The sequence below is a fragment of the Chiloscyllium plagiosum genome, unplaced genomic scaffold (assembly GCF_037043375.1).
Source record: "Chiloscyllium plagiosum isolate Xiang-an unplaced genomic scaffold, Cpla_swu_hap1 HiC_scaffold_43, whole genome shotgun sequence".
NCBI lineage: Eukaryota > Metazoa > Chordata > Chondrichthyes > Orectolobiformes > Hemiscylliidae > Chiloscyllium > Chiloscyllium plagiosum.
In genome coordinates this window covers 33,454,194-33,478,061 of record NW_028270181.1, presented here as the reverse complement: position 1 = coordinate 33,478,061, position 23,868 = coordinate 33,454,194, and the positions used below count along the sequence as shown (strand labels likewise).

The following is a 23,868-nucleotide window of genomic DNA, read 5'->3' as shown; positions in this document are numbered from 1 at the left end:
AAGCATGCATGCTCTAGGCTAGGGCCCTTGTGGCACAGCAGTAGTGACTGTAGCTCTGAGCCAGGAGGCCTGAGTTCAAGACATAGCTGCTCCAGAGGTGTGTCATAACATCTCTGAACAGGTTAATTAAAAATGCCTATCTCTTGAAGGCTAGTATTTTCCATCCCACTTCCCTACGCTGAGACTCTGACACTGACACTCGAATTCAACAAGCAGGACTTTTCTACATTCCAATGGAAGCAAAATACTGCAGATACTGGAAATCTGCAGTATTTTTCCACTAAAATAAAACAACGAGTGTGGATGCTGAAACAAAAAATAGAAAATGCTGGAGAAACTAGGTCCCTTTACACCCACCCCCAATCCTGAAGAAGGGTTATACCCGAAACATTGACTTCTCCAACACCTTATGGTGTCTGACATGCTGTGTTCTCCCAACCTCCTGATGGTACCTGATGTGCTGTGTTCTCCCAGCCTCCTGATGCTGCCTAATGTGCTGTGTTCTCCCAGCCTCCTGATGGTACCTGACGTGTTGTGTTCTCCCAGCCTCCTGATGCTGCCTGATGTGCTGTGGGTTATCCTTGATCCTATCCGCCAAAGATTTTTCATGCCCTCTCTTAGCTCTCCTAATCCCATTCTTCAGGTCCCTTCTGGCTATCCTGTATCCCTCCACTGCTGTGTCTGAACCCTGTTTCCTCAACCTTATGTAAGCCTCCTTCTTCCTCTTTACAAGACATTCAACCTCCCTCGTCAACCAAGGTTCCGTCACACGACCATCTCTTTCCTGCCTGACAGGTACATACATATCAAGGACACGTCATATCTGTTCTTTGAAAAAGTTCCACATTTCCACGACATCGTTCCCTGACAGCCTATGCTCTCAACTTATGCTTCTTAGATCGCGTCTTACAGCATCGTAATTACCCTTCCCCCAATTGTAAAACCTACCCTGTTGCACACACCTATCTCTCTCCATAACCAAGGTGAAAGTCACAGAATTGTGGTCACCATCACCAAAATGTTCACCCACTAACAAGCCCATCACTTGTCCCGGTTCATTACCGAGTACCAAATCCAATATGGCCTCCCCTCTGGTCGGACAATCTACATACTGAGTTAGAAAAGCTTCCTGGACACACTGCGCAAACACCGCCCCATCCAATCTACATGATCTAAAGAGCTTCCAATCAATATTTGGGAAATTGAAATCACCCATTACTACTACCCTGTGGCTTCTGCACCTTTCCAAAATCTGTTTCCCAATCTGTTTCTCCACATCTCTGCTGCTATTGGGGGGGCCTATAGTAAACACCCAACAAGGTGACTGCACCTTTCCTATTTCTGACTTCAGCCCATACTACCTCCAAAGGCAGATCCCCCTCGAACTGCCTTTCTGCAGCCGTTATACCATTTCTAATTAGCAAGGCCACCCCATTTGGAATGTCAGTCCAGGAACAATGGACTGACAGAAGAGACACAACAAACAGTGAGACAAAGTATCGTACCCCTGATAACAAGGAAAAGACAAACACATAACCTCAACACCAAGGAGAGGGAAGCACTAAAATCACTAAGAAACGATAAGAACATAATCATACTACCAGCAGACAAAGGCAGAATGACGGTCATCCTGGACAAAGCAACCTACATCCAAAAAGCACAACAACTACTTGCAGATACCAACACCTACCAAAAGAGGGAGTTTGACCCCACCCCACAGCTCACCAATAGGATAAACAACACACTGAGGAACCTACAAAAAAACGGACAGATAACCAGGTCCGACCTACAAAGAATGAAACCTGAAAGCAACAACACCCCCAGATTCTATGAACTACCTAAAGTGCACAAACCAGACATCCCACTCAGACCCATAGTATCACTACCAGGGACACCATCACACAAACTGGCGAAAGAACTACAGCAGAAACTGAAACACTTGATCAGTGGATCCAGACACTCTATACAATCAACACAGGAATTCTTGGACATCATCAGAAATATACACATAGACAAGGAAGAAACCATGGTTTCATTCGACGTAACGGCACTGTTCACGTCTATCGACAAAGCCCTAGCCAGAGATACAATAGCCAACCTGCTGAACAGACATAACAGACAACAGGACGTTGAACCCATCAACAAAGACGGCATACTTAAACTACTGGACTTGTGCCTCACAACACACTTCACATTCAAAACCAGATATACGAACAAATCAACGGAACACCCATGGGCTCACCGATCTCGGGACTCATAGCAGAAGCAGTAATGCAAATGTTAGAACAAACAGTCTTACCGCAAATTCAACCCAAACTCTGGGTCAGATATGTGGATGACACCTTTGTAATCATTAAAAACACAGAAATAGAGAATACACACCGGATCATCAACTCCACACTCACAGGAATCCGATTCACGAGAGAGGAAGAAAAGGACAACCAACTCCCATTCCTAGACGTGAGGGTACAGAGAACACCAAACGGAGAATTCACCACTGAGGTACACAGGAAAGCCACACACACAGACCAAGTCCTGAACTATGAAAGCAACCACCCCAATACACACAAACGAAGATGCATCAAGACACTATTCAAAAGGGCCACAACACACTGCAGCACACCAGAACTGCAAAAAGAGGAAGAGGAACACCTATACAAGGTATTCGCAAAAAACGGATATCCTCGCAATTTCATTAACAAATGCCTAAGGGAAAGACAACAGAATGAGGACATGCCGCAACCCAAAGGACTAGCCACACTACCATATATCAAGAACATCTCTGAAATGACAGCCAGACTACTGCGACCACTAGGACTTATAACAGCACACAAACCAACAGCCACTCTCAGACAACAACTCACCAAAATGAAGGACCCGATACCCAGCATGAGCAAAACTAATGTAGTGTACAAAATCCCATGCAAGGACTGCACAAAACACTATATAGAACAAACAGGAAGACAGCTAACGATCCGCATCCATGAACATCAACTAGCCACGAAACGACACGACCAGCTATCCCTAGTAGCCACATACGCAGACGACAAGCAACATGAATTTGACTGGGACAACACTACCATTATAGGGCAAGCGAAACAAAGGACAGCCAGGGAATTCCTAGAAGCATGGTACTCATCCACAAACTCCATCAACAAACACATAGACCTGGACCCAATATACCGGCCACTACAGCGGACAGCTGAAACTGACAACCGGAAGCGGCAGGGACAGGCCACTATAAATGCCGGAGGAAACACCACAGAAACGATTAGATCTAATCTAATCTAATCTAATCTAAAGCGCTTCACAGGAGGTCCCAAGCACTGAAGTTGTCACCTAGACAGGGGACGAAACGTTTGCAACAAAAACTTCCAGCTCGGTGTCTGATGTGCTGTGTTCTTCCAGCCTCCTGATGCTGCCTGGCGTGCTGTGTTCTCCCAGCCTCCTGCTTGTCTACTGGAGAAACTGCAGCTATCTTTCATAAGCATGATCCTATATTCTTTAGTATAGCAGAATGGAATTCATCATTGCAGCTTGATGAGGGGTCACTACACCCAAAATATTGTCTCTATTTTCTTTCCACAGATGCTCAGATCTGCTGAGTTTCTCCAGTAATGTTTTTTTTCTGCCCTCCATCACTTGGGGAATGTACCTTCAGAAGGCCAAGCTATTATCTCCTGCATTCCCTCACTAAACATTACCATGTTCATCAGTCAGAGATGCAGCAGATCATTTCAGCAATCAGCTCAACTCCTTCATTTATTACCCAGTTTAAATCAAAATTGTCTCATTTCGATTTGTTAATGGATATTGAGCTAGGAGAGTTATTGAACCAGAAATCTATAATTTAATCTAGCAAAGACCTTTTATGCTTCTTGCCTTTTCTCGTGTTACAATTCCCTAACCTAATAAAGTCAAAGAATAGTACAGTACAGGATGTAGCCAATCAATCCATCAATTCCCCACCTGCTGTTCCGAAGCACAATCCAGTTAGTCCTCCTCCCCCACAATTAACTCCAGATTTCTAAAATTTTTTCTTTCATTTCAGGAAAATCAAGACGCAGCAGAGAAATCAGGTAGAACGTTATGAATTAAATTGTCAGTTTTTCCACTCAATGATGACAGCCAACTGAAAGAGGATAACCATTAGCTCTTACTTAGCAATCATTCCTCCAAAGTGATAGTGCTGACAATATCAAATGCTAGTTTCAATCAGAACTTTCTGAAATATAGCCATTATTTGCAATAATTTCATCAGTTCCCATTTATTCTTGAAGGTAATAGTTCCGTGTGTGCATTTGTCGTAGGATGTGCCCACATGAGAATCAGAGAATCCATCTAGTGTCGAAACAGGCCCTTCGGTCCAACAAGTCCACACTGATGCTCCAAAGAGTTACCCACCCAGATCCATTCCCCTACTACTCTACATTTACCCCTGACTAATGCACCTAACCTATACATCCCTGAACACTATGGGCAATTTAGCATGGCCAATTCACCTAACCTGCACATCGCTGGATTGTGGGAGGAAACCAGTGCACCTGGGACTACGATGTTGTGGCCATCACGGAAACGTGGATAGAAGAGGGACAGGAATGGTTGTTGGAGGTTCCTGGTTACAGATGTTTCAGTAAGATTAGGGAGGGTGGTAAAAAAGGAGGGGGGGTGGCGTTACTAATTAGAAATGGTATAACGGCTGCAGAAAGGCAGTTCGAGGGGGCTGAAGTCAGAAATAGGAAAGGTGCAGTCACCTTGTTGGGTGTTTACTATAGGCCCCCCCAATAGCAGCAGAGATGTGGAGAAACAGATTGGGAAACAGATTTTGGAAAGGTGCAGAAGCCACAGGGTAGTAGTAATGGGCGATTTCAATTTCCCTAATATTGATTGGAAGCTCTTTAGATCATGTAGATTGGATGGGGCGGTGTTTGCGCAGTGTGTCCAGGAAGCTTTTCTAACTCAGTATGTAGATTGTCCGACCAGAGGGGAGGCCATATTGGATTTGGTACTCGGTAATGAACCGGGACAAGTGATGGGCTTGTTAGTGGGTGAACATTTTGGTGATGGTGACCACAATTCTGTGACTTTCACCTTGGTTATGGAGAGAGATAGATGTGTGCAACAGGGTAGGTTTTACAATTGGGGGAAGGGTAATTACGATGCTGTAAGACGCGATAAGTTGAGAGCATAGGCTGTCAGGGAACGATGTCGTGGAAATGTGGAACTTTTTCAAAGAACAGATATGACGTGTCCTTGATATGTATGTACCTGTCAGGCAGGAAAGAGATGGTCGTGTGACGGAACCTTGGTTGACGAGGGAGGTTGAATGTCTTGTAAAGAGGAAGAAGGAGGCTTACATAAGGTTGAGGAAACAGGATTCAGACACAGCAGTGGAGGGATACAGGATAGCCAGAAGGGACCTGAAGTAAGGGATTAGGAGAGCTAAGAGAGGGCATGAAAAATCTTTGGCGGATAGGATCAAGGATAACCCCAAGGCATTTTATGCGTATGTGAGAAACATGAGAATGACGAGAACGAGGGTAAGTCCGATCAAGGACAGTAGTGGGAGACTGTGTATTGAGTCGGAAGAGATAGGAGAGGTCTTGAATGAGTACTTTTCTTCAGTATTTACAAACGAGAGGGACCGTATTGTTGAAGAGGAGAGTGTGAAACGGACTGGTAAGCTAGAGGAGATACTTGTTAGGAAGGAAGATGTGTTGGACATTTTGAACAACTTGAGGATAGACAAGTCCCCCGGGCCTGACGGGATATATCCTAGGATTATGTGGGAAGCAAGAAAGGAAATTGCAGTACCGTCGGCAATGATCTTTTCGTCTTCACTATCAACGGGGGTGGTACCAGGGGACTGGAGAGTGGCGAATGTTGTGCCCCTGTTCAAAAAAGGGAATAGGGATAACCCCGGGAATTACAGGCCAGTTAGTCTTACTTAGGTGGTAGGCAAAATAATGGAAAGGGTACTGAGGGATAGGATTTATGAATATCTGGAAAGACACTGCTTGATTAGGGACAGCCAGCACAGATTTGTGAAGGGTAGGTCTTGCCTTACAAGTCTTATTGAATTCTTTGAGGAGGTGACCAAGCATGTGGATGAGGGTAGAGCAGTGGATGTAGTGTACATGGATTTTAGTAAGGCATTTGATAAGGTTCCCCATGGTAGGCTTATGCGGAAAGTCAGGAGGCATGGGATAGAGGGAAATTTGGCCAATTGGATAGAAAACTGGCTAACCGGTCGAAGTCAGAGAGTGTGGTAGATGGTAAATATTCAGCCTGGAGCCCAGTTACAAGTGGAGTTCCGCAGGGATCAGTTCTGGGTCCTCTGCTGTTTGTAATTTTTATTAATGACTTGGATGAGGGAGTCGAAGGGTGGGTCAGTAAATTTGCAGATGATACGAAGATTGGTGGAGTTGTGGATAGTGAGGAGGGCTGTTGTCGGCTGCAAAGGGACTTAGATATGATGCAGAGCTGGGCTGAGGAGTGGCAGATGGAGTTCAACCCTGCCAAGTGTGAGGTTGTCCATTTTGGAAAGACAAATAAGAATGCGGAATACAGGGTTAACGGTAGGGTTCTTAGTAAGGTGGAGGAGCAGAGGGATCTTGGGGTCTATGTTCATAGATCTTTGACAGTTGCCACTCAGGTGGATAGAGATTGTAAGAAGGCCTATGGTGTATTAGCGTTCATTAGCAGAAGGATTGAATTCAAGAGTCGTGAAGTGATGTTGCAACTGTACAGGACTTTGGTTAGGCCACATTTGGAGTACTGTGTGCAGTTCTGGTCGCCTCATTTTAGAAAAGATGTGGAAGCTTTGGAGAGGGTGCAGAGAAGATTTACCAGGATGTTGCCTGGAATGGAGAATAGGTCGTACGAGGATAGGTTGAGAGTGCTAGGCCTTTTCTCGTTGGAACGGCAAAGGATGAGGGGTGACTTGATAGCGGTTTATAAGATGATCAGAGGAATAGATAGAGTAGACAGTCAGAAACTTTTTCCCCGGGTACAACAGAGTGTTACAAGGGGGCATAAATTTAAGGTGAAGGGAGAAAGGTATAGGGGAGATGTCAGGGGTGGGTTCTTTACCCAGAGAGTGGTGGGGGCATGGAATGCGCTGCCTGTGGGAGTGGTAGAGTCAGAATCTTTGGTGACCTTTAAGCGGCAATTGGATAGGTACATGGATGGGTGCTTAAGCTAGGACAAATGTTCGGCACAACATCGTGGGCCGAAGGGCCTGTTCTGTGCTGTATTGTTCTATGTTCTATGTTCTATGAAGGAAACCACACAGACATGAGGAGAATGTGCAAACTCCACACAGTTGCTTGTGGCTGGAATTGAATGCACATCTCTGGAGCTGTGAAGCAGTAGTGGTAACACTAAGCCACCATGAGGTACCTGATGACTGTGGAGATGGATCATGATTGGTTAGCCCCACTCTAATGATCTTGGACATCCATTCCTATGACTGCACAACGCATGATTGGAGGTCGGGTCAAATGCAATGGGTCATCTACAGTACTTTCTGAACCCAAAGGGTTAGGTGAGGAACTTTACAGCTGTAAAAAAGCACAGCAGTCAGGCAGCATCCGAGGAACAGGAGAGCATAAGATCTTCATCAAGAACTTTACAGCTGTGGCAAGGTGTTTTCACTAATTCTAAGGCAAAATCACTTCTACATCAATGTAGTTTTTGTTTCACACTGAAAGATGGTTAGAGATTAGCTTTCTCCATCATATGGACGTGAGGCTGTGAGTTGCAGCAGTTACCACAGTAAGGCTGATACACTTCCCACCCACAACGACAACATGAAAGACAACATGAAACCTGAGGAGAGAATTGGTTAACGTTGACCCGTGAAGTAAGATATGGACGACTCCTGTGACACACACTTCAATCTACCGACCAACCACATAAATTAGCTTTACCTGCATAAAGTAAATAATTCACTGCAAATTAAATTAGAAAAAACCCTGAATAGCTGTTGAATCTGAAGTGCAGACCAAATTAAAAAAATACATAAGAAGTTGACATGACTAAATTTCATATGTGCTAAACAGTGGTTACATAAAATATTATGGGCTTTTAGCTGAATATCCCTAGACAGCTTACTGTTTTGAGCTTTTGATTTTCAGTTTGATCAAATGCTAAAGCATCCATTATAGAACATAGAACAGTACAGCACAGAACAGGCCCTTCAGCCCACGATGTTGTGCCGACCATTGATCCTCATGTATGTACCCTCAAATTTTTGTGACTATATGCATGTCCAGCAGTCTCTTAAATGTCCCCAATGACCTTGCTTCCACAACTGCTGCTGGCAACGCATTCCATACTCTCACAACTCTCTGTGTAAAGAATCCACCTCGTGTTAGCCATTACTGCCCTGGGAAATAGTCTCTGGTTATCGACTCTATCTATGCCTCTCATTATCTTGTAAACCTCAATTAGGTCCCCTCTCCTCCTCCTTTTCTCCAATGAAAAAAGTCCGAGCTCAGTCAACCTCTCTTCATAAGGTAAGCCCACCAGTCCAGGCAGCATCCTGGTAAACCTCCTCTGAACCCTCTCCAAAACATCCACATCTTTCCTATAATAGGACGACCAGAACTGGACGCAATATTCCAAATGCGGTCTAACCAAAGTTTTATAGAGCTGCAACAAGATCTCACGACTCTTAAACTCAATCCCCCTGTTAATGAAAGCCAAAACACCATATGCTTTCTTAACAACCCTGTCCACTTGGGTGGCCATTTTAAGGGATCTATGTACCTGCAAACCAAGATCCCTCTGTTCCTTCACACTGCCAAGAATCCTATCCTTAATCCTGTACTCAGGTTTCAAATTCGACCTTCCAAAATGCATCACCTCGCATTTATCCAGGATGAACTCCATCTGCCACCTCTCAGCCCATCTCTGCATCCTGTCAATGTCCCGCTGCAGCCCACAACAGCCCTCTATACTGTCAACGACACCTCCAACCTTTATGTTGCTTGCAAACTTTCTGACCCATCCTTCAATCCTGTCATTAATAAAAATTACAAACAGTAGAGGCCCAAGGACAGAGCCCTGTGGAACACCACTCAACACTGACTTCCAGGCAGAATATTTTCCTTCTACTACCACTCGCTGTCTTCTGTTGGCTAGATAATTCTGTATCCAGACAGCTAAGCTCCCCTGTATCCCATTCCTCCTGACCTTCTGAATGAGCCTACCATGGGGAACCTTATCAAATGCCTTGCTGAAGTCCATATACACTACATCCATAGCTCGACCCTCATCAACTTTTCTAGTCACATCCTCAAAGAACTCAATAAGGTTTGTGAGGCATGACCTGCCCCTCACAAAGCCGTGTTGACTGCATTTAATCAAGCCATGCTCTTCCAGATGGTCATAAATCCTATCCCTCAGAATCCTTTCTAACACCTTGCAGACGACAGACGTGAGACTTGCTGGTCTGTAATTGCCGGGGATTTCCCTATTTCCTTTCTTGAAGAGAGGAATTACATTTGCCTCTCTCCAGTCCTCAAGTACGACTCCAGTGGAGAGCGAGGGTGCAAAGATCTTCGCAAGTGGCGAAGCAATTGCATTTCTCGTTTCCCAAAGCAGCAGAGGACAAATCTGGTCCGGCCCTGGCAACTTGTCAATCTTAATGTTTGACAAAATTTTCAGCACATCAGCTTCCTCTATCTCTGTCCATTCCAGCATGCACACCTGCTCTTCAAAGGTTTCATTCATTGCAAAGTTCGTTTCTTTCATAAAGAGAGAAGCAAAAAACTCATTTAGGGCTTTCCCTACCTCCTCAGACTCCACACACAAGTTCCCTATGCTATCCCTGATCGGCCCTACTCTTTCTTTGACCATTCACTTATTCCTCACATAAGTATAAAATGCCTTTGTGTTCTCCCTAATCCGTTATGCCAAGCCTTTCTCGTGCCCCCTCCTGGCTCTCCTCAGACCATTTTTGAGCTCCTTCCTCACCTGTCTGTAATTGTTTAGAGCTGAGCTTGACCCTTGCTTCCTCCACCTTATGTAAGCTGCCTTCTTCCTTTTGACGAGAAGCTCCATCGCTCTTGTCATCCAAGGTTCCTTTATCTTACCCCTTCTTACCTGTCTCAGAGGGACATATTTATTCATCACTCGCAACAACAACAAACAATCTCCACATGTCTATAGTGCCTTTACCATGGAACAATTGCTTCCAGTCCATGCTTCCTAACTCATGTCTAATCGCATCATAGTTTCCTCTTCCCCAATTAAATATCTCCCATTTTGCCTAATCCTCTCCTTCTCCATAGCTATGTAGAAGGTGAGGCAGTTGTGGTCACTATCACCAAAATGCTCTCCCACCACAAGATCTGATACCTGCCCTGGCTCGTTTCCGAACACCAAGTCTAGAATGGCCTCTCTCCTCATCGGCCTGTCAACGTACTGAGTTAGGAAACCCTCCTGAACACACCTTACAAAAACAACTCCATTCAAATCTTCTGCTCGAAGGAGGTTCCAATCAATATTGGGAAAGTTAAAGTCACCCATTACAACAACCCTACTACATCCACACTTTTCCAAAATCTGCCGACCTATGCTTTCTTCCATCTCCCTGCTGCTATTGGGGGGCCTGTAGTAAATCCCTAACGAGGTGACTGCTCCCTTGCTGTTCCTAATTTCCACCCATACTGACTCGGTAGGCAGATCTTCCTCGACAATGGGAGCTTCTGTAGCTGCGATACCCTCTCTGATTAGTAGTGCTACAACCCCTCCTCTTTTTCCCCTCTCCCTATTCTTTTTAAATGCTCTAAACCCTGGAACATCCAGCAACCATTCCTGCCCCTGAGAAACCCATGTCTCTGTTATGGCCACAACATCATAGCACCAGGTACTGATCCATGCTCTAAGCTCATCACTTTTATTCCTGATACTCCTTGCGTTAAAGTAAACACACTTTAACTGATCCCTTGATTCCTTCCCAGGAAAATCCTTCCCACTAGCTGATCTACCTCTTGCTATTGCCTCATCTGCATCAACTCTCACCTCCGGTATACAGCTCAGGTTCCCAACCCCCTCCCATACTAGTTTAAACCCTCTCGAACTACTCAAGCAAACCTTCCACCCAGGACATTGGTCCCCTTCCAGTTCAGATGCAACCCGTCCTTCATGTACAGGTCCCACCTTCCCCAGAAGGCATCCCAATTATCTACATATCTGAAGCCCTCCCTCCTTCACCAGCTGTGCAGCCACGTGTTAAGCTGCACCCGCTCCCTGTTCCTCGCTCGCTTTCCCGTGGCACCGGTAGTAAACTAGAGAACACTACTCTGTTCATCCTGCTCTGCAGTTTCCACCCTAACTCCCTGAAATAACTTTTTATATCCTTGATCCTTTTCCTGGCTATATCATTAGTGCCAATATGCAACATGATTTCTGGCTGTTCGCCCTCCCCTTTTAGAACCTTATACACCCGATCGGGGATGTCCCGGACCCTGGCACTAGGGAGGCAACACATCTTCCTGGAATCCCAATCCTGACCACAAAATCTCATGTCGATTCCCCTAACTATCGAGTCCCCTACCACGAGTACTTTTCTATTCTGCCACCTTCCCTTCTTTGCCACAGTGTCAGGCTCAGTGCCAGAGAACTGACCACTATGGCTTTCCTCTGGTAGGTCATCCCCCTCAGCAATATCCAAAACGGTATACTTATTGCTGAGGGGAGTGTCCACAGGGGATCTTTGCACTGTCTTTCTGTCCCCTTTCCTCCCCCTAACTGTAACCCATCTATCATTGTCCTGAGCCTTTGGAGTGACCAACTCCCAGTAACTCCTCTCAATTACCCCATCAGCCTCCCAAATGATCTGTAGTTCATCCAGCTCTAGCTCCAATTCCCTAACACGGTTTTCAAGGAGCTGGAGTTGAGTGCACTTCCCGCAGATGTAGCCAGCAGAGACGTGTGCCATGTCTCCCACCTGCCACATTCTGCAGGAGGAGCAAGCAACTGCCCTAACATCCATACCCCACTTATCTGAACACCCACTCAGTACTAAAGTAGAAAGCTTAGTTCAAGTTGCTATAAAATTAATAACAAACTTATATTCAATAGAGGAAGTTTAGAATGAACCTTACCTTATTAACTTGGTTAGAGGAGGAGAGGGGCAGTGGGGGGAGGCGGCTTATAACAGCTGAGAAGTCAACGATAGCAGATGTAACACCTACATATTAGAAAAATCAAGGAATAGGAGGTTTGGTGTTATTCCATTGAAGACATATTTTTCATGGATTGTACAAAGATTTTTGCAAGACCTGGTTCAAAAGGGATCCTATTTCAACACTATTTTTGGGAATACATGGTTATGTCCTAGCACCCATTGGACATTTTAAATTGATCCTCTTACAGAAAATTAACCAAACTACATTAAATAATAGCCACAGCTATCAACTAAGAGAAAGTGAGGACTGCAGATGCTAGAGATCATAGTCAAAAAGTGTGGCGCTGGAAAAGCACAGCCAGTCAGGCAGCATCCGAGGAGCAGGAGAATCGACGTTTCGAACATAAACCCTTCATTAGGAATGTGGAGAGGGAAATAAATGAGAGGGGTGTGGGGCTGGGGGGTGGGTGGCTACGAATGCTATAAGTGGATGAAGGTGGGTGGTGATGGTGATAGGTATTAGTGGAGGGTGGAGCGGATAGTTGGGAAGGAAGATGGATAAGTAGGACACTTCAAGAGGGCAGTGCAAAGTTGGAAGATTGGATCTGGGATAAGGTGGGGGGAGGTGAGATGAGGAAACTAGTGAAATCAACATTGATTCCATGTGGTTGGAGGGTCCCAAGGTGGAAGATGAGGTGTTCTTCCTCTAGTCGTTGGGTGGATAGGATCTGGCGGTGGAGAAGGCCAGGACTTGCATTTCCTTAGCAGAGTGGCACATCTTCTCCACTTCCAACATCTCCACCCTTGAACCCCATTCCTCCAATCGCAACAAGGACAGCACGCACCCACCCACCCCGACCCCCACCCTCACCTTCCAACCCACCAACCTCCATATACATCACATTGTCCTCCACCATTTCTGTCACCTATAGTAAGACCCCACCACCAGACATATATTTTCCTCCCACCCCTATCAGCATTTCACAGAGACACACACACTAAACAACCCCACTGCCTTGTGGCTGATCACTTAAACTCTCCTTCCCAATCCACCAAGGACATGTAAGTCCTGGGCCTCCTCCGCTGACAAATCCTAGCCACTCGACAAGTGGAGGAAGAACACCTCATCTTCTGCCTTGGGATCTTCTGACCACTTGACATCAATGTCCATTTCACCAGTTTCCTCATCTCCCCTCCCCCCACCATATTCCAGATCCAACCCTCCAACTCAGCCCAGCCCATTTGAACTGTCTTACCATCTTCCTTCCCACCTATCCGCTCCACTTTCCACTCCGATCAATCACCATTACCCCCTACCTTCATCGATCTATCGCATTCCTGGCTACCTTCCACCCAGCGCCAACCACCTATTTATCTCTCAGCCTCGTTGGGCCCCCCACACCCCAACAACATTCCTGATGAAGAGCTTATGCTTGAAATGTCGACTCTCTTGCTCTTCAGATGCTGCCTGACCAACTGTGCTTTTCCAGCACCACACTTGTTGACCCGGCAGCTATCAACTGTAAAGAACAGTGGAAACCAATATCAAGATGGTCACAAAGGTTCAGGAGCAACCAGCCTGAGGGCTGTGTATTGAAGAAGGGTTGATCTGACTTTCCCGCATCTTGACTGCATGAGGATATGCATTTTATATCTGCTAGCATGGCAACAGTGAAAGCTGTGACTCCATTGGATTTGAACCCAACTCATGACTCCATTAGCCAAGGACCACAGAATATTCTGGGATATCTGCTGTGAGAAGAGATTAAAACACATGCACCTAGAAGCCAGCCCTTCAGTGAAGACATAGTGAAGCCTCGATGGAAGACTCAACAAAGATTCTCAGGGAAGATTCACAGCAGGAAATTCAGGCAGAAGACTTTGCGGCAATCCAAGAAGACCCAAGAGAAGATTCATTCTGACCTGCAAGTCCTACCTTTGTGGAAGAGAGCCAGCCCTACATTGGAAAGGAAGAATATTCCAATGGCCCAGCTCAAGTCCGTGCATAGAGAGAGTAAGTTAAATAGAGAGTAAATATTGCACAAGTTTTGAGTTTTTAAAAAGAAATATTTTGTTAATAAAATCAAGTTGAACCACAAGCCAAATTCTGTGTCCCTTTGCCTGCCTCACCAAGAGTATTGGGCATAGTGTTTTTCATACATACCTTGGTTGGTGTCCAAAGGATGGAACAGCATAGTGTCTTTTAAAGCAAATTCAACTGTACCAATTGCGAAGTTCATGAGTTCAGTCAATACTAATCCGCACACTGATGGTGAGAATAGATCACCATGATATTGTGCTTCAGTGCAGAGGCCTATAACTTCCTTGAATGGCACATTGGTGAATGGGTTAGCAACATCAAATGAGCACGTGGACACTGCATTACAATTGATATACAAATCCAATTGCCTTTGCAAATGCAAAGGAATTCGTCATGTATCAATTGGCTCAAAAACTGGCTCAAAATTGGTTGTAGCATATCACCTGCTCATTTAGCCAGTTCTTGTTATAGAGAACTGGTTGTAGTTACGACAAGGCTTGCACCCATGGCTGCAAGAATTTCTTTACCTGTCTTAATAGCTTAATTCTGCACTCAGATTCATACATAAAATAGGGTGCATCAAAGTCATCCTACATGATACTGGCTATGCTGATCAGTTTACTTCTCACTTATATTACAGAACCTCATGAAAGGCCCTGAGACAGTTATTCTTAAGACTGAAAAGTGCCGAGTCCACCTCATTATCCTAGAAGAGTAAACTATCTCAACATTTCAGCACTAGGTGAATCTAGCTGTTTCACGTTGTTACTCTAAAGTAGCAGCACAAATGCTGTTTATCAATAATGGGATGCTGCCATCAAACCAAAAACACATTGTTCCTATAACACAAATTAGTTGTTTGGTATATGCGTCTAATCATCACTGTGGTGCGGTATGTGGCTGTACATCCCAAAAGATTGGCAGATCTTATGAAGCAGCATGTCCCTTGACAACAATAAGGTGCTGACTGTAGTTGCTTTTAAAAACTCACTCAATGTCCAGCATTAGATGTGATTCTGCAATTGGACAGCATTTGCTAGATAATCCCAATTATGGGAATAGTTACACTAACAACAAATTTAGAATTGTCAATCAAAGGCACATTTATATGTACGAGAATCGATGTCAATGAATAAACTGGGTCCGGATTCAATAAAACAGGTGACAACATTTATTTATTAGGGCAATGTCTTCACCTGTCAAGTTCAATATTTTAGGAAAGCTTGGCAAGTAACTATCAACCATCATTAATTAATGTATTTTCCACAGCAATACATATATCATAGGTCACTTGCTAAAGAATTTGCAGTCTCCTCTCAGATGATATAAATGTCAGTTTTCCTCTTTAATTTAATATTTCTTGCAGGTGTCCCTGCATTCCCACTTCAGGCAACTGTCTGTGTGGAGTTTGCACACACTCCCTGTGTCTGCGTGGGTTTTTTCTGGGTGCTCCGGTTTCCTCCCATAGTCCACAAATGTGCAGGCTAGGTGAGTTGGCCATGCTAAATTGCCCGCAGTGTTAGGTGAAGGGGTAAATGTAGGGAAATGGATCTGGATGGATTGCTCTTCGGAGGGTTGGTTGGACTTGTTGGGCCGAAGATCCTGTTTCCACACGTAGGTTATCTAAATCTAATCTAATCACGCCCCTATCTAAATCAATGGAGCTGAAGTGGGGACGGTTGAGGGCATCAAGCTCCTGAAAGTGACAATGATCGATGACCTGCACTACCCACGTTAATGTGATGGTCACAAAGGCACAACAACGTCTCTTCTCCCTCAGGAGACTAAGGAAACTCAGCATATCTATAAAGACTTTAGCCATACCAAACCCTGATGCATTCAGATAGAATGCTTTCTATGTTGCACTTTTAAAACTAGGTGAGAGTCTTATGGACAACTACTCTGCGCTGGACTGTAACTACAGAGAGTTGTGAAAATAGCCCAGTCCATCACACAAACCAACCTTCTATCCATTGATTCTATTTACACTTCTCACTGCCTCAGAAAGGTATCCAGCATCAAAGACCCCTCCCACCCTGGTAATAATCTCTTCCAGCCTCTTCCGTCAGAGAGAAGACCCAACATCTTAAAATACACGTACACAAGGTTCAAGAACAGTTTCTTCCCCAACTTCTAAATAACCTCTCCGATTTCAAATCGAATGTTGATCTTGTTTTTTGTGCACCTTCTGTGCAGCCGTAACTTTGTATTCCGTGTTCTGTTCTCTCACCTTGACCTTACTATGGTGTGATCGGCCTGTACTGCACACAAAACAAAACTTTTCACTATGCCTGGGTACATGAGACAATAATAAATCAAATTAAATGAAAATAAATTGTGTTATTTGCCATAATGCTTAACATGCTATCTTTACACAGATTGGTACATGTTCCCAAATCTTTACCATTCCAAATCAAAGCATCTTATAATGTTACAGCACAGTAATGACTGCAATGTTTTTTGACTGGCCCAAACTGAGTATTTCCTTTAGGTCATTGTTAAGTTAAAAATTGTTGATCCTTGTATTTACATAAAACATGTTTGTGCATAAAGTAAACCTGTTTTCTGATTATACCATTAGCAAACTTCAAGACCAGTGGAAAAATGAGGTAAGGACATGAAGTGTTGAATTGTCTTATTATCTCATTTACACCAACACACACACACACTAAACCCCTAAACATATTACAACAAATTTGCTTCTAGTAATGTCCACAATTGACAGTGAAACGAGTATCAAACAATCAGTTTTAGCACTCTGGCCAAATTCTCCATTTTGTAAACAGTACTGTAAGATATGAGAGGCAGCATTTTAATATCTCACATATACCATAGCCTTGGAGAGGGAAAGGAGCAGTTACCAAGGGAAGATCTTTAATTGGGGAAAAGGAAATTATGACGCGATTAGACAAGAGTTGGAAAGTACAGATTGAGAGCAATTGTTCCACAGAAAGCACACACCAGATATGGGGACACTGTTTAAGGAGCAGTTGTTGCGAGTGATGCACAAATTTGTTCCTCTGAGACAGGCAAGAAGGGGTAAGATTAAGGAGCCTTGGATGATAAGAACAGAGGAGCTTCTCGTCAAAAGGAAGAAGGTAGCTTACATAAGGTGGGGGAAGCAAGGATCTAGCATAGCTTTAGAGGATTACAGCCTTGCTAGAAAGGAGCTCAGAAATGGACTGAGGAGAACCAGGAGGGGGCACGGAAAAGGCTTGGCAGGAAGGATTAGGGAGAACCCAAAGGCATTTTACACATACGTGAGGAATAAGAGAACAATCAAGGAGCAGGTAGGGCCGATCAGGGATATGCATTGGGAACTTATGCATGGAGTCTGAGCAGATAGGGGAAACTCGAAATGAGTTTTTTGCTTTGGTTTTCACCAAGGAAAGGGACCTTGTTGTGATTAAGAACTTTGAGGAGCTGAGGTACAGGCTTGAACAGATCAAGATTGATGAAGTTGATGTGCTGGAAATTTTGGCAAACGTTAAGATTGATAAGTCCTCAGGGTCAGACCAGATTTATCCTCGGTTGCTCCTGGAAGCGAGAAAGGAGGTTGCTAAGCTGCTGGTGAAGATCTTTACTTCCTCACTCTCCACGGGAGTCATACCGGAGGATTGGAAGGAGGCGAATGTTGTTACTCGTTTCCTGGCAATCCCTGGCAATTACAGACCAGTCAGTCTTACGTCTGTGGTCAGCAAGGTTCTGGAAAGAATTCTGAGGAATAGGATTTATGACTATTTGGAAAGGTATAGCGTGATTAAAGGCAGTCAGATGGCTTTGTGAGGGGCAGGTCATGCCTCACAAATCTTATTGAGTTCTTTGAGGAGGTGACAAGACAGGTCGACAAAGGTCTAGCAGTGGATGTGGTGTATATGGACTTCAGTAAGGCATTTGATAAGGTTCCCCATGGTAGGCTCATTCATAAAGTCAGGAGGTATGGGATACAGGGAGATTTGGCTGACTGGATTCAGAATTGGTTGGCTGACAGAAGGCAGAGAGTGTTTATAGATGGAAAGTATTCTGCCTGGATGTCGGTGTTGAGTGGGGTCCTGCAGGGTCTGTTCGTGGGCCTCTGCTCTTTGTAGTTTTTATAAATGACTTGGATAAGGAGGTTGAGGGGTGGGTTAGTAAATTTGCAGATGACACAAAGGTTAGAGGTGCCGTTGATAGTATCAAGGGCTATTGCAGACTGCAGCCCGACATGGACAGGATACAGAGCTGGACGGAGAAATGGCAGATGGAGTTCAACCTGGATAAATGCGAAGTGATGCATTTTGGAACGTCAAACTCGAATGTTGAATATAGGATTAAAGACAGGATTCTTGGCAGTGTGGAGGAACAGAGGGATCTTGGTGTTCAAGTGCATAGATCCCTCAAAGTTGCCATCCAATGGATAGGGTTGTTAAGAAAGCATATGGTGCTTTGGCTTTCATTAACAGGGGGATCGAGTTTAAGAGCTGCGAGGTTTTGCTACAGCTGAGACCACACTTGGAATATTGTGTCCAGTTCTGGTCGCCCTTCTATAGGAAAGATACAGAGGCTTTGGAGAGGATGCAAAGAAGGTTTACCAGGATGCTGCCTGGACTGGAGGGCTTGCCTTATGGAGAGAGGTTGACCAAGCTCGGACTTTACTCTCTGGAGAAAAGGAGAAAGAGAGGTAACCTGGTCGAGGTATATAAGATAATGAGAGGCATAGATAGAGTCAATAGCCAGAAGCTTTTCCCCAGGGTAGGGTTGACTAGCACGAGGGGGTCATAGTTTTAAGATATTAGGAGAAAGGTATAGAGGGGACGTCAGAGGAAGGTACTTTACGCAGAGAGTTGTGAATAGAGTGATAATTCATTGGCTAAGAAGTTCTTTGCAATGTCCTGAGACAATCAATGCCTGTCTTAGAGGGAAACATGCAGTGCTGGTGCTCCCATATGTATCTGCTGCCTTTGTCTTTCTAGCTGGTAGCGATCATGATATTGGAACGTGCTGTCAAAGGAGCATTAGTGAGTTGCCGCAGTACAGCTGTAGGCATTACCATTGTGCATCAGTGGTAAAGGGACTAAATGTTTAATTTGGAAGATACAGTGTACATCATGTGGCTGATTTATTCTGGATGGTGTCGAATTTCTTAAGCTTTACTGGAGCTGCACAAATCCAGGCAAGTGAGGAGCATTTGATTACATTCCTAACTTATGTCCAGAAGTGACAGACAGGCTTTGAGTAGACTGTGAGTTACTGCAGATTTCTTAGCCTCTGATTTACTCATATAGCTACAGGTAAAAACAATGACTGCAGATGCTGGAAACCAGATTTTGGATTATGGTGCTGGAAGAGCACAGCAGTTCAGGCAGCATCCAAGGATCAGCAAAATCGACGTTTTGGGCAAAAGCCCTTCATCAGGAATAAAGGTAGAGAGCCTGAAGGGTGAAGAGATAAATGAGAGGAGGGTGGGGGTGGGGAGAAAGTAGCATAGAGTACAATAGGTGAGTGGAGGAGGGGATGAAGGTGATAGGTCAGGGGAGAGGGTGGAGTGGATAGGTGGAAAAGGAGATAGGCAGGTAGGACAAGTCCGGACAATTCATGGGGACAGTGCTGAGCTGGAAGTTTGGAACTAGGGTGAGGTGGGAGATGGGGAAATGAGGAAGCTGTTGAAGTGTTCCGAGGTGGAAGATGAGGCGTTCTTCCTCCAGGCATCTGGTGGTGAGGGAGTGGCAGTGAAGGAGTCCCAGGACCTCCATGTCCTCGGCAGAGTGGGAGGGGGAGTTGAAATGTTGGGCCACGGGGCGGTGTGGTTGATTGGTGCGGGTGTCCCGGAGATGTTCCCTGAAGCACTCTGCTAGGAAACGCCAGTCTCCCCAATGTAGAGGAGACCGCATCAGGAGCAACAGATACAATAAATGATATTAGTGGATGTGCAAGTAAAACTTTGATGGAGTGGAAGGCTCATTTAGGGCCTTGAATAGAGGTGAGGGAGGACGTGTGGGCGCAGCTTTTACAGTTCCTGCAGTGGCAGGGGAAGGTGCCAGGATGGGAGGGTGGGTTGTAGGGGGGCGTGGACCTGACCAGGTAGTCACGGAGGGAACGGTCTTTGCGGAAGGCGGAAAGGGGTGGGGAGGGAAATATATCCCTGGTGGTGGGGTCTTTTTGGAGGTGCCAGAAATGTCGGCGGATGATTTGGTTTATGCGGAGGTTTGTAGGGTGGAAGGTGAGCACCAGGGCCGTTCTGTCCTTGTTACGGTTAGAGGGGTGGGGTCTGAGGGCGGAGGTGCAGGTTGTGGACGAAATGCGTTGGAGGGCATCTTTAACCACGTGGAAAGGGAAATTGCGGTCTCTAAAGAAGGAGGCCATCTGGTGTGTTCTGTGGTGGAACTGGTCCTCCTGGGATATCCAGGAGGAGGCGGAGGAATTGGGAATACGGGATAGCATTTTTGCAAGAGGTAGGGTGGGAAGAGGTGTGATCCAGGTCGCTGTGGGAGTCTGTGGGTTTGTAAAAAATGTCAGTGTCAAGTCGGTGATCATTAATGGAGATGGAGAGGTTCAGGAAGGGGAGGGAGGTGTCAGAGATGGTCCAGGTAAATTTAAGGTCGGGGTGGAATGTGTTGGTGAAGTTGATGAATTGCTCAACCTCCTCGCGGGAGCACAAGGTGGCGCCAATGCAGTCATCAATGTAGCGGAGGAAGAGGTGGGGAGTGGTGCCGGTGTAATTACGGAAGATCAACTGTTCTACGTAGCCAACAAAGAGACAGGCATAGCTGGGGCCCATACGTGTGCCCATGGCTACCCCTTTGGTCTGGAGGAAGTGGGAGGATTCAAAGGAGAAATTGTTAAGGGTGAGGACCAGTTTGGCCAAACGAATGAGAGTGTCGGTGGAAGGGTACTGTTGGGGAGGTCTGGAGAGGAAACAACGGAGGGCGTGTAGGCCCTGGTCATGGCGGATGGAGGAGTAGATGCACTGGATATCCATGGTAAAGATGAGGGGTTGGGGGCCTGGGAAACGGAAGTCTTGGAGGAGGTGGAGGGCGTGGGTGGTGTCTCGAACGTATGTGGGGAGTTCCTGGACTGGGGGGATAGGACAGTGTCGAGGTAGGTAGAGATGAGTTCAGTGGGGCAGGAGCATGCTGAGACAATGGGTCGGCCAGGGTGGTTAGGCTTGTGGATCTTGGGAAGGAGGTAGAACCGGGCAGTGCGGGGTTCCCGGACTATGAGGTTGGAAGCTGTGGGTGGGCGATCTACTGAGGTGATGAGGTTCTGTATGGTCTGGGAGATGATGGTTTGGTGATGGGGGGTGGGGTCATGGTCGAGGAGGCAGTAGGAAGAGGTGTCCTCGAGTTGGCGTCTGGCTTCAGTTGTGTAGAGGTCAGTGCGCCAGACTACCACTGCACCCCCTTTATCTGCTGGCTTGATGGTGAGGTTGGGATTGGAGCAGAGGGATTGGAGGGCTGCGCGTTGTGAGGGTGAGATGTTGGAGTGGGGGAGGGGGGTAGACAGGTTGAGGCGGTTAATGTCCCGGCAGCAGTTGGAAATGAAAAGGTCGAGGGCAGGTAATAGGCCAGCGCCGGGTGTCCAGGTAGATGCAGTGTGTTGGAGGTGGGCAAAGGGGTAGTATCCTTATCTCAGAACCAGAAGGCCCAGATTCAGGTCCCGCCTACTGCAGAGCTGTAGTAATAACATGTGTGAACAGATTGATGACAAATGTCAGAAATTTGTAGAAGATATGGACACACGGAAAATTATATAAAGTAGTAATTGTAACCATAGATTGAAAACTTAGCAAAATGTTGCATTTGTCATTCCTCCAAGAATACCAAGATACATCACAGCTCGAAAATGCACATCCCATCCCATTGGCACCTTGAGCTGTCCTTGCATTTCCTAGAGGTCAGGAACTGCCCCAGAGATATGTTCACTACCTAGTGTACAATCAGAGACAAGGTTATTAAGAATATACTATTCCTACTTTGGGAAGCAGAGATGATCTCCCATTTATATAATGGTTTAGTAAACATTTTCCTGAAAAAGTGAATAAGTATTAAAAATAGGCATCTTTAATACAATAGGAAATTGATTCGACTGTTTGAAAAAATAATTATTTTCTTTTATTTTATTTAGCTGTTGTCCTTCACCTACAGACACCGTCGGGGAGGGATGATGTAAGTTACAAATATCTCAGTGGGGGGAAGCTTATTATGTTTGGTTTTGATGTTGTCTGATTTACAACATAGCTGATAAACTCTACCATTTATTTCAGGGTCAACGAAATACCTGTGCCAGCACCTATGCAGTGGTGAAGAACATTTGCAAGTTCTCAGTGTTCCTTCTCAACAAGACTTCCAGTACCAAGCAAAGTGATGCTCTTTAGAATGTTGTGTATTTAAGTGTTTATTTTCCTGAGGGAAGTGGTACATGCAAATCATCTTTGCTCTGATCTCTGTAGAGACTAATAGCTTTTCTTAAAAAGTGAATATCCCAGTGATGAATGAGAAGAACGAAGAATATGATTCCACACTTTAAGATTTGTTCTGTATTAAATAAACTAAAATTAACATGATCTAGCCTTAATTAACAGGCAGCAAATATGAAAGTAAAGGTACTTTTGTATTAACTAACAAAATGGGAATATGCCTAATTTTCCCAATATTCTGCACTTTAGGCAGACACGCCACATTACAGGAAATATCACACAGTCACTCCCAGCTCCTTCAGGGAGGCTCACTGTTCCCATCATGCCTGGGCGAAACCTTGAGAGTCTTTTGACAATTATTCCACTCAGCCCAAGTTTTCCAATTGTAAACATCACCAGCTAGTCACACCTTCGCAACATTATATTTTTTGAATCTTCAAGAGCCTTTGATCAACTTTGATCAAGTGCATTTTCCTTTACTATTTGCTTCTGTTTGGCTCTCAAGTCAAAAGTCCTTCAAATTGTGTTGGCAATGTCCCTTTAAATATAGAACCTGCATTGTGCAGGTTACCAGCACATGTATGAGCTATAAATCAACGCTAGTTAGTTTTACATGGAAATGTCAGCAGATCTGTTTCATATTGAACAGTACCTGGGAGTCAAGGTGCAGTCTAGTTCATAGGTGAAGTTATGGGGTCAAAATTAACATACAAATTCAGGTTCCATAAATAAATCTGTTTGAACTATTGAACACATAAGCAACCATTTGTATGGGAATAGGGAATATTTTACATCATTTCTAGTGTTGACTAAATGTTGAGAGTGTAGTGCTGGAAAAGCACAGCAGGTCAGGCAGCATCCAAGGAGCAGGAGAATCGACGTTTCAGGCATAAGCCCTAATTCCTGATGTAGGGCTTATGCCCGAAACATCAATTCTCCTGCTCCTTGGATGCTGCCTGACCTGCTGTGCTTTTTCAGCACTACACTCTCAACTCTGAGCTCCAGCATCTGCAGTGCTCACTTTCTCCTAGTGTTGACAAAATATCTACTTTCAATGAACATAGGATAAAAAGTGTACCATTTCAAATACTACAGCTTGACACACTGGGAAGGAGCTTAAATTAAACGCACAATACAGAAGAGGCCCTTCAGCCCACGCCTGTACCACCAAAGGTACACTGTTTCAAGTCTGACTTTTCTGCACTAAGCCCATAGCCATTAATCTTACGATACTTCAAGTGCTGATCCAAGTTCTTTTTAGAGGTTGAGGTTTACCAACGTAACTATCCTTCC

The 23,868-nt window shown here is 45.0% G+C and overlaps 1 protein-coding gene across 5 annotated transcripts in view; it reads left to right on the top strand.

The window, feature by feature from the left end:
- LOC148137464 (Fc receptor-like protein 5) overlaps nt 1–23,400 on the top strand; it is a 108,701-nt gene extending 85,301 nt beyond the window's left edge. For all 5 annotated transcript variants that reach the window (XM_087982327.1, XM_087982331.1, XM_087982329.1 and 2 more), the window contains 4 exons: nt 4,052–4,079; nt 16,762–16,789; nt 22,284–22,324; nt 22,423–23,400. In XM_087982327.1, coding sequence (XP_087838453.1) covers nt 4,052–4,079; nt 16,762–16,789; nt 22,284–22,324; nt 22,423–22,462 — 137 coding nt within the window. In that variant the 3' untranslated portion in view covers nt 22,463–23,400. The remainder of the gene's footprint in view (nt 1–4,051; nt 4,080–16,761; nt 16,790–22,283; nt 22,325–22,422) is intronic.
- Nucleotides 23,401–23,868: the final 468 nt, after the last annotated feature.